This window comes from Nilaparvata lugens, chromosome 1 (assembly GCF_014356525.2).
Source record: "Nilaparvata lugens isolate BPH chromosome 1, ASM1435652v1, whole genome shotgun sequence".
Classification (NCBI taxonomy): domain Eukaryota; kingdom Metazoa; phylum Arthropoda; class Insecta; order Hemiptera; family Delphacidae; genus Nilaparvata; species Nilaparvata lugens.
Genome location: NC_052504.1, coordinates 8,331,068 through 8,343,136, shown reverse-complemented (window position 1 = coordinate 8,343,136; position 12,069 = coordinate 8,331,068). Strand labels below are relative to the sequence as shown.

At 38.0% G+C, this 12,069-nt stretch overlaps 1 protein-coding gene across 1 annotated transcript in view; it reads left to right on the top strand.

Annotated features, from left to right (window-relative positions):
* Nucleotides 1–12,069, top strand: part of LOC111051311 (hydrocephalus-inducing protein-like) — a 65,235-nt gene that overhangs the window by 46,545 nt on the left and 6,621 nt on the right. The window contains exons 24-26 of the mRNA XM_039419871.1: nucleotides 3,032–3,262; nucleotides 6,747–6,995; nucleotides 11,765–11,924. Of these exons, the coding sequence (XP_039275805.1) occupies nucleotides 3,032–3,262; nucleotides 6,747–6,995; nucleotides 11,765–11,924 (640 nt within the window). The remainder of the gene's footprint in view (nucleotides 1–3,031; nucleotides 3,263–6,746; nucleotides 6,996–11,764; nucleotides 11,925–12,069) is intronic.

The window sequence follows — 12,069 nt, the reverse complement described above, 5'->3', positions numbered from 1 at the left end:
TACATTTGTACAGTCCGTATCCTGTAGCTTTGCCTATCGGCGGAGGGCCACTAGACTACAATACTACCCGTTCAAAAACATCGAACGTCTTTGAAAATGTATCCATAAGCAACAGATGTTCTTTAGTATCTTCTCAAAAGCAACGTGTTGCATCCGAAAAGATACACAAGGAGATTTTTGGAGTTACGTCTTTTTAGCACAACACAGCCTATCTATCTGTTGACATTCGTTCAACATTTCTATTATGCTCTTTCAATTGTTGGTGATACGTTGCAACTCTCTGTGTGTAGGGTGCTTCCTTCAAGAAAGCCCTGTAGGGAGCTTCTTCCATGTAGTTCCTTCTTATGTTTTTGGAGAAGTAATAATATTTCCCCGGGAACCATACCTAGCCTATATGCACTACCTCCGTAAACAAAGCCATCGTGCAATTCTGGTGACGTCAGCACAGGTAGGGCTACTACACCAATAACATTTGTTAGTTTCAGCTGATCTATTCGTGTTTTTATTGGTGTAGGAGCCCTACCTGTGCTGACGTCACCATCAACCACCTGTCATGCGCTATGGCTTTGTTTACGGAGGTAGTGTTATATGCCGTTAACAAGTCACGGAGGCAAAGTTATGAGACGCGTACTGTACGATATTTATTAATTTATCATTTTAAAATTCATACCTTGAAAATACCGTAGGCTACATATTATTTGATACAAAGAGAGGCTGACTTGAGGCAGATGGGCATCATCTGGATGGAGAGGGAAGGGACAGGATCGAGATGAATGGAGAGGCGTATTAAGGGAGGCCAAGACCATCAATTGGTTGTAGAGCCAAGGAGTAAGTAAATATTTAATACAAATCAATTTAACTATTGCAACAGGATGAAAGTACAACGAACTAACAAGGTATCTCAGATATTTCAGTTCTGTCTTTTGAATAATATCCTTACCTTATACCTCATACGCGGGGTTTTACAGCCTTCCCGGCCGTTTCCCGCACTCAACACGCCATCTGCCTCTATCTCTCCATACGTCTTGTTGGGATGCCTCTGCTCACCATGGCCTCTTCTATGTTTTGCTGCCAAACGTGGTCGTCCTCGTTTCCTCCTCTTAGCCGGAATCCACTCATATACCTTCTTTGGATAATATACGAAATTAATATTTTTGCCACACTTGGACATAATGAACTGTTTTTCATACCACATATGAGGGCCGAAAACGATCCATTTCTGGCGAGATCGCCGGAAAAATATAATTTTCGGGCCTAGGCCGGTAAAATAATCTTGAATGTCAGCTGATTCAGGGTCATTGTCGATGCATATAGGTAGCCTCCCGGTTTGATTGTTCAATGCGTTGCATGTCAGCTGATTCGAGTGTAATTAATATTTTTTTGTAATAGTTATTTCTCGGGTGTAAAATAACTAGTATTAATTATTTTCAACTTCATCTTAATAATATGTGGTAGCGAAAAATAGCGTTTTCGCCCCACTTGGATGTAATGAGCTGGTTTTCGTGCGTCATATGGAGGCCGAAAATGATTGTTTTCTGACCAGGCCGGTAAAAGTTTTACGGCCCTAGGGCTGTAAAATAACCTTGGAGTCAGCTGATTCTGATTTGATGTGAATGTGTTTACAAAATAGTTTATGAAACGGAATTAGTTTATGCTTCTAGAATTGAATAAGTTAAGTATTCTGCAATAAGATACTATCATTTTATTTGAATAAATAAAATACAGATAAGATATATATTATGAATTATTCAAATTAGATTTTCATAGTAGGATAGAACTTCTAACCTAAACTTCCGAAGTCAACGACAACAAACATTGTTGACGTTGACATTCAGATTGGCCAAATTTCAAGTGTGCTAAAACAGCTGATCAAAAAACTTTTCATTATTTGTGTTTATTATTCAAGAATCAAAACATTTATAATAATATTATCTTATTGTCATTTGGAAGAATAAAAAGTATAAACTCAACCTCTTACATAATTGAACATAATCTTTTAGGTTATTTAGACAAATCAGAATAAAAAATAAATTACTTGGACAATTTCCTGATATTCAGATTACCTCAGATTTGCTAGAGCTATGACCTTCCTGTTTTGCTTTCGGAAGTGCCTAATAAACTATTATTCTCATATTTATATTGTTTATTTTTGTGTGTGGCGAAAAATAACGTTCTCACCATGGGCAAAAATGTTTTTCCGGCTCTCAATCTTTTCCAGTCCTCGGCCTACGGCCTCGGATTTGAAAACCGATTTCGAGCCGGAAAAGTCTCATTTTCGGCCCTAGGTGCGAAATATACTATTCCACCACTGGCAATAGTATATTTCGCACCTAGAGCAAAAAATGAGATTTTTCCAGCTCGAAATCGGTTTTCAAGTCCGAGGCCGTAGGCCGAGGACTAGAAAAGATTGAGAGCTGGAAAAACATTTTTGCCCGTGGTGCGAACGATATTTTTCGCCACACTACAGGTATTGCTGACAAAATAAATAAAGAATACAAAATAAAGAATACTCGTTAAGCTATCGTACCTATCTCTTGATTTTAGTGGTAGAAGATTTGCAGTCTGGATTTCAGATTCTTTTAAAATTTCACTTGGAATACCACAGTCATCTTCAAGCATTTTTGAAAATTCGGAATGCACTAATCAACAATACATAATTGAATAAAACTGGTTGCGAAGCGAATTAGTTTGATTCGAAACTGGAACTGAAATCATGGCGACTTCAGCACTGATGATGAAAGTGGACACTCGCCCGATCTAGCGGATGACTTATTAACTACTTCCATGAGCGGCTGGAAAGAGACAACTTTCTGGCCTAGACCGGAAAAGAAACCCTTTTCTGACGTCGTCTGCAAACAAGGTCTTTCAGATCTACGTAGGGACTGGAAAACAGCTGCTTTCTGTGCAGTGTGGCGAAAAAATGTGTTACCGGCTCTCAATCTTCTCTAGTTTTCAAAACTGATTTCGAGCCGGTAAACGCACATTTTCGGCCCAACGTACGAAATATACTAATATTCATGACTGTTTTCAGTCATTCAATGACATGCACCGTCAAAACATCACCATCACAAACCTGTGTGAGATGGAGCTCCACGTAACTGCCAACAAGAACCTTGTGGAACACAGTGAAGCTCTTCTGAACTCTGGACTGTTTGTGGTCAGTCCAACCTTCCAGAAAATAGCCGGACTCAGCTCGGCCACAATACAAGTCACTTACTACCCCAGAATATGTCAACAACTCAAAGATGAGTTCATCATACAGGTAAATCACCTTCTTATTAATAAAGAAAGGAGTTACTTTAGGTAACTCAAAAATAAAGGTTTATAATTTAGGTTATCAAAAATAAAGAATAGCAGTCAAATTTCTTCAATCCATCTTCCAACCAGGAAGATGGCGAACCTGCCAAAAGATCTAGTTGTCACAGTGAGTGAATAAATTCATTTATTGAAGAAATTCGACTGCTAGTCGTTCTTCCCAATAACATAAAAAGGTGCGTACAGATATACGCGTCGCGAACATGAGCAATTCACTTTTAATCAGCTGATGCCAAGCTTTTTATATCTGTATCTTACCGTTTCTGTAAAAATACAGATATAGTCAGCTGATTAAAAGTGAATTGCTCATGTTCGCGGCACTTATATCTGTACGCACCTTTTTATGTTATTGGGAAGAACGACTACCAGTCAAATTTCTTCAATGGATGAATTTATTCACTGTAACAAGATCTTTCGGCAGGTCCGCCATCTTCCTGGTTGGAAGATGGATTGAAGAAATTTGTCTGCTATTCTTTATTTCCAATAACAAAAAGTGATTTAATAGTATAAGCAGTTCGTGATGGAAAACAACATTGAAGAAAGGAGTTACCTTATACCTTACCTTATATACCTATACCTTATACCTGACCTTGTACATGATAAGAAATGGACGATGCAACTGATTACCAAGCAATTTTGTACAAAGATTCTGAATTTATCGAGGATGGATATAGGCCTATTTTCATTCTTATCATTCAATCAATTTTAATTTAATAAATGTATGAATTCATGGATACTTTCTTGTATTTATAAAATAGAATTATAGTACCTACCCTTTAAAATTAATAAAATAATAAAAAATAATAATACCTACAATTTGTATTATTGTCTTATTATTTCATTAATTCAAAAAGTACTATAATTCTATTAAATTTAATAATAATATTATTCAGTTTGTGATAAGTTTAAGCAACGATAGAGCCCCAACGAAATTGTTAGCTTTCTCCAAGTGATTCCGTGGCGTTATTGGTAGCACACACGGCTCATGCATCAAAGGTTGCGGGTTCGATTGCGATCCATTTTTTGAGAGTGGAAAACAAATTTACCCTTTCAATGGATTCTCCTTTGAAACAGGAGAAAAATTCTCTGACTGTGAGACAGAAAACGAGGAATGTGTAGAATCTCCAAGAACTGTCAAAAGAACTTTTTTGCTGGGACTTTTCAACTGTGATGGAGACTATCCTCGTGATTTTGACAAAATAATGAATAATTTTGTTACTTTTTATGTTTCCTCAGAAGAAGATTGCATTTTACAACACGAAAATTTTCCCCAGTGCGAAGTACGCCAGTCTAGAATAAATAAAAATATTTTTTACACAAAAATGGAAAAATCACTCCACTCATATGGGCTACTTTTGTTCAAATTAATAAAAACAATATAAAAACTTGTAGTACCCTTTTTTATAAACTTCAAAATATTTTTATTTATTTATTTCATGTTACAAACATAATACATTTCAAATAAAAATAATAAGCATTTTTTCCATTCATGGGCAAAATGCCTGTGTGTAGGAAAGAGTAGCAATCTGAATAGTTCCTAATGAAAATAGTTCATAATAAGTCAACATAATGAAAAACATGACAATATATGTGAAAGATGGAAAAGATTGAAATGAAATATGGAAAAATGAAGTATGAAATGAAGAAGAAGAAGAAGAAGAGAGAGAAAAATGAATGAGGGGCAGAAAACTCACTGTCAAGCCAAGAACAAGAGAAACGGATTAGAACAATGGCCAACCGACTCAGCATGCATTAAGGCTAGTCTCATCAAAAAGTATAATTTGATTTAAGAAAATCTAAAATTCTTATCCTACCAACCTCCAATAGCCATCTATTAATGTGGCGTTTGTATACGCCTATGGACCGTGCTTCAATGTCTTTAATGTGTTGGGGGAGTTTTAAGAAAAGTATATTTGCTTTATAGAAGGAATTTGTTGCGTTTTTTGATTTGGATACTCTAGGAATAACAATGCCAACGTTCACCGAGCTCCTGGTTGTGTAGTCATGTTGGACTTGAGCGAATATGTCTGGTCTATCTACTTAGATGTGCATAAGTAGGGATCGAACATACAGCTGATTAATATTAAATACTTTAAACTCGTTAAATAGGGTTTCAGTAGGGTACCTACTATTTTTCTGTAACGCCGTTTTAATAATAGATTTTTGAGTCACTTCCAAGGGATTCAAGACAGTCTTTATGGCGCCTCCCCAAGCTAAGATACCATACTGTAAGATAGATTGGGCATACGCATAATATACTTGCTTAAGCATTTCAATATTCATGATTTTACTTGGAAAATTGAAAATGTATAATAATTTCCTTAATTTATTCCTAGTGAAAATGATATTGGAGCTCCATTTCAAACGTTTATCGAATAATACTCCTAGATACTAACGCACTAGTATCGACCATAGGTCATTTTCAAGTTCAAAATGTAGTTCCCTTTATTATCAACTTGAAAATGACCTATGGTCGAAACTAGTCGTTAAAATATTTTGAAGTCTTTAATAAAGGGTACTACATTTTGAACTTGAAAATGACCTATGGTCGAAACTAGTCGTTAAAATTATTTTCAAGTTGAAAATGACCTATGGTCGAAACTAGTCGTTAAAATTATTTTCAAGTTGAAAATGACCTATGGTCGAAACTAGTTGTTAAAATTATTTTCAAGTTGAAAATGACCTATGGTCGAAACTAGTCGTTAAATATTTTTAAGTTTTCAATAAAGGGTACTTCAAGTTTTTTATATTGTTTTTATTAATTAGAAATTGAAAGATACAGGCTGAGTTTGATGGGGCATGCTATCAACCTTTAGTGCTGGCGAAACGTTTCTGAGTCCAATCCGGCCAAGCTTGTCAATCATAACCTCGCTTTACTTTCGCACAAGTAGGCCTATACCCTTATTTAGAAACCATCCAACAAAAATATATTTGAAACTTCATTGCTTTAAATAATTTTGTTAATTATTCCGGATATCAATTTTATTCTTACATGAGTATTAAGAATGATATCAAATGATATCACCAACTCTCATTGAAGATGTATGCTTGCATAAGTTTAGCGTTTAATAATTTACAAGATAAAATAGAAAAATTATTTCTGGCTATAATCACATACTTACTTACTGCGGTGGCCACTCGTACCCCAGTCGGTACTTAGCCTCATCAACTAAGCCTCTCCACAAGTTTCGGTCACCCGCGTCCTCCTCTTTTAGGCCCATCCTCCTCATATCTTTCCGGACCTGGTCCCACCATCTAGTTTTTGGCCTTCCAGTTGGTCTCCTTCCTATAGGATTATTCCTCAGTACACTGCTTGTCAGAGCGCTATCATCACATACATAAATTATTTGTTAAACATAAAAAATCATCATGGAAACAAATCTCCACTTCTTTTTAGGAATTATTCATTCGTATTTCTCTTATGTTTTCAGGTGAACACTGCAAATCCAATTCTTGTTGAAGTTAAAGGGTATGGAACTCTACCTCAAGTTATCATAAGCAATCCTTGTAGGACGATAGTGGATCACGACATCCCCATTGCAACTTTCTATCCGGCCATATCGTGGTTAACATCTCCAATGTTTGACAGTCTCTGGAAGAAAGCATCACGACTCGACCTCGAATCTCACGAAAGGAGCATTGATAATGATTTTTCAGATTGGGTTTTCATCACAAATGAGGTGAATATTTCCATTTAAGGCTGTTCTAGATATTTGTTCAACATTTTTTTTATTTCGGATGATGCCCACATGAGCTTTGGCTTGTGCGTGGGTAATGAGAAGAGCGAGGGTGAATTATGAGATGATCAAACGTCCATGTCTAGATATTTAGATTAAATATTTTAGATATTTCTGGTATCTAGATACTTGTTCAGATTTTTTTATTGCGGATGATGCCCGCATGATCTTTGGCTTGTGTGTGGGTAATGGGAAGTGCGTGAGTGAATTATGAGATGATCAAACGTCCATGCCTATTCGATGGGATTCGGAGGGATTCGAACCCGCGAACAGGCAGCACTGTTTCAACCATTGAGCCCATCCTATTGTATGGAAGTGAAAGTTGGACAGTCAGTAAAAAAGAGAAAAGCCAAATAAATGCGGTCCAAATGAAATGTATCCAAAGAATAGTTGGAAAAACAAGACGAGACAGAGTGAGAAATGACCGCATAAGGGAAAAATTGCACATTAAAGCGGTTGAAACAACAATCAATACTCTCCTGGTATGGACATCTCCTGAGAATGGACGAAAACAGAAAGCCTCGCCAATACATGGAGGCCAGGGCACAAGGCAGACGACCGACAGGAAGACCACGGGTGACATGGGAGGCGACAGTTTCACGGATAACAGCAGAAAGAGGCAAGACCGTGAATCAGTTGAAGAGAATGGCTGCGGACAGAGAGCAGTGGAAAAGATGGATCCGAAGCGGCCACCCAACGCTGTGAAAACGGCACATTGGGATAGATAACTGACGTTGACGCTTCACACTCAACGCTCGTGTGGTGTCATTGGCGACGGCCGCAAAAAGTAAGTTGTAACGGACGCACTATGTGCGCTCGTGTGGCCCTAGCCTGAAGAAGAAGAAGACCAGGCAGCACTAGCAGACTGAAGGGTGCAACGCCTTAGTCAACTCGGCTAAGGAGCAGGTTTTGCAGTCCAGAATTAGTTCTGCAATTTAATCTTCGTTAACAAAAAACAAATACATATTATAAGTATTATTTGACCGGTAATTCAGGTTGACGTGGATCGAACACTCATACCTTTGCAGGTGTTCCTCTCCAATGTACCTATACCCAGCAAAATCTCTCACAATACGATAAACCAAATGAATGAATGATTACTTCCAACGATAAAATAGTGAGCCGTCATGTTGACGGTTTTTATGAGTTTTGTGTTTTTGTCAGTTAGAAGTGAGTGCTAAGATCGCAGTTTAATCTTCAATCATCTCTTGTGCAATCAATAAGCTCAATATATGGTCAAGGTTAAATTAAAAATAATAATATTGATTTTTTTTCGAGCCAGCTGAATGAACTATTAAATGATGTTCACATTGTCACTTTCACTTTCATTGGCGCTACAGTCCGATGTGGACCTTGGTCTCCTGCACAATTCGCCTCCAATCGTCTCTCCTCTCCGCCACATTCTCCCATCCTCTGATGCCCAAAACACGCAAATCAGCCCTCACATCCTCCAGCCATCTCCTCCTGAGCCTTCCCTCTTCTACGCGTACCAATCATTTTACTTTTTAACAACTTTTGCGGTAGTCTGCAGTGCTCCATTCTCTGGACATGCCCCAACCATCTCAACCGTTGCACCTTTATAACTCGTACAATATCTTCTGGTCCCATGAAATTGGCAATCTCTTCATTATTTCTGATACGCCACCCATATTCTGTCCTGACTGGTCCCATGATACGCGTTACAATTTTTCTCTCAAAAACACGCAATGCTTGCTCTTCTCTACTAGTCAGCGTCCACGTCTCAGCACCATAGGTGGCCACTGGTCTGATCAGTGTTTTGTATAGCCGCAGCTTAGACATGCGTGATAAGAGCTTTGACTTCATTAGTTTCATGTGGACAAAGTACGCCTTGTTTGCAGCTAAAATCTTGCTTTCCACGTCCGCTCGTACCTTGTTCTCACTATTGAGAAGCGAACCCAAGTACTTGAACTGCCTCACATTTTGAAGCCAAACTCCTCCCTCACATTCCAGATCACCAACATGTCTTCTTCTCTCGTTTGCTGACATCATAAGATACTTAGATTTTTCTATATTAATCTCAAGACCCAACTCCTCACCTTCATTTTTTAGAGTTTAGAGCATGTCAACCACACCAGCTTTGCTTCTTGATATAAGCACCACATCATCTGCGTACGAATATGCTTGCTTGGACTTAGTTACAATACTGCCGCTTGTCTGCAATGCTTTAAGAATAACATCAAGTGCCAGGTTAAAGATAACTGCCGAGAGTGCATCACCCTGCCTTACGCCTCTATTCACTCTAGATTCTTAGATACTTAACTTGTTATCTATTCTGACACAAGCTCTTGCACCTTCCATTGTGAGTAAGGCCATTTTTACCAACTTTCTTGGTAAACCACACCTGGTAAGTACTGTAGGTAACTGCTTCCTGTCTACACTGTCGAACGCCTGCCGAAAGTCAACAAATACAATGTGCATGTCTACATTAAACTCATAGCACTTGTCCATTGTCTGCCTCATTACAAATATTTGGTCCGTTGTCCCTCTGTTGTTTCTGAACCCACACTGAACTTCACTGAGTTCTTCCTCTGCATATAACGTCACTCGCTTGAAAATAATTGTGGAGAATATGTTATAGGCTATGTTGAGCAGTGTTATTCCCCTATAATTATTGCACATGAGTTTGTCCCCTTTCTTAAAAATAGGACAAATTATTCCTCTTTTCCATTCATCCGGCATTTCCTCACTCACCCATATTCCAGTTATCAGTTCATGACATAATCTTGTTAGTTTTTGTCCCCCACACTTATATACCTCAGCAGGTATATAATCACTTCCAGGTGCTTTATTACTCTTCAGCTTATCGATAGCCTCCTGCACTTCCCGCATGGTCGGCGGCTCCACTAGAGGATCAGCAGTCATTATTTCCTCGGCAAACTCTTCATTATCTCTCTCTATACTCAGCTGCTCCTTGAAATATTCCTCCCACCTTTCTAATATTTTATTTTCTTCTCCAATTATTTGTCCCTCTTGATCTTTACATAACTTTGATCCGGGTTGATACCCTCTCTTTATTGTACCGACCCTCTCTTTATTGTATCGACCCTCTCTTTATTGTATCGACCCTCTCTTTATTGTATCGACCCTCTGATAGAATCCTCCTACATCATTCCGCAGGTACGCCGTCTCAATGTCTTCTAATCGCTTCTTTTGCCACTCTCTCTTTTTCTTCCTGCATATTCTGCTTGCAGTTCTTCTGAGTTCCTTGTATCTCTCTCTTTTACGCCGCGTTTCCCTACCCATCATATCTCTCCATGCTTCATTCTTTCTTTGCAGTGCCCTACTACATTCTTCATCGAACCATTCTCCATTTCTTTCAATTCTTTTTTCTCTCACAGTGTTTTTAATCACCTCTGTCATGGCGTGCTTCATATCATTCCATGCTCTGTTGCTATTAAATTCTTCAGGGGTTTCCGATAGTTCGATTGGGAACTCCAATCGTCTTTCCATTTTTTCCTCAAACCTTGTCCGTCACTCCCCCTGCCACAGTTTTTCCATGTCCCACTTTATCCTTCTCTCCCCCTTAGTAGCTTGTGCAAGCGTCAATCTTTCTCTGAGAACTGCTCGCACCAAATGATAATCAGAGTCACAGTTTGGGTCTCTTAATGATCTCACATCTGTGATAGATGAAGCATGTCTTGCCGATATTAGCACATGATCTATCTGGTTCACATTTTGTGTTCCAGGTATTCTCCATGTACCTTTATGAATATTTTTATGAGGGAAGCATGTGCTCTTGATTATTAAGTTCTTCTCTAACGCAAATTGAACTATTCTTCTACCATTCTCATTGCATTCCTCATGCATTGAGTATTTTCCTGCTACTGGCTTCAGATAAGTCTTCTTTCCTACTTTTGCATTAAAATCTCCCAGTATTATAATGGTGTCATATTTCGGTAGTTTATCATATTCTGCGGCTATCAGGTCGTAAAAACTATCTTTGCCCACTTCGTCGCTGTCCTCCGTAGGCGCATACACTGATACCAAAGAAATATGTCGGAACTTTCCTTTCAATCTAAGAAGGCAAATTCTTTCGTTAATTGGGGCCCAACTTAGGATGCTCTTTTTCCACCGTCTGGTAATAATAAAACCTACTCCACTCATTCCAGACCTTACCTCTGTTCCACTATACAGCAGAGTGAAATCTTTTTTGTCTATCCTACCTTGCCCTTGCCACCTCATTTCCTGTATTGCGACAACATCCAATTTAAAATTCTCTATTTCCTTGGCAATTTCGTGCATTTTTCCCGGCTGTAACATAGTCCTAACATTACAAGTTGAAAGTCGTATATCCATGTCCTTAAATCTTGTTTTGGCTTTTCCATTATAATTTCCGTTCATCCTGTCCGTCCGAGGCTCATTGTTTGGTTTCCTAACAACTTGATCACATTGTATTCCAATGTAATTCATTCATTTATTGTATAAAACACTATAATCATAATACAAATTATGACATTGGAGGAAAGACTAGGCTAAGAATAAAATTTAAAGTATTTTAAATTTAATTTTTAATTTTGATTTCAATTGCACCTGAATCACCTGGATAATTGTTCTTGTTCATTGAAGCATATATAGATGAGGTCTTTGATGATTGTTGATCAGTGAGCAGATAGACATAGCCCATAGCATGTTTTCTTGTAAGAAATTTATCTCAAGAATGATTCGATTTATCGTACATGTCTTTTTCATAGGATGAGTACCCTACAGTTGAAGATATCGACCTAGCTCTGCAGAGAATGTTGACCTATACTCATCTCTTAGAGAATGGTCTTTTGGATTCAAAGAACTCAGTGATTTCCAGAACACGTCCATATCTTGAGTTGCCGACACCGAGTCCGGAATATGTAGTTGGTGAGTCTCTCATTTATTTTCGATTTATCTACCAATTTATTCCTTATGAATTACATAATATATCAATGAAAAATACAACAAACACTACCTTCATGAAATTTTTCTACAAAATGAAACATTGGGTACTATTTCCTCAAATGTGCAA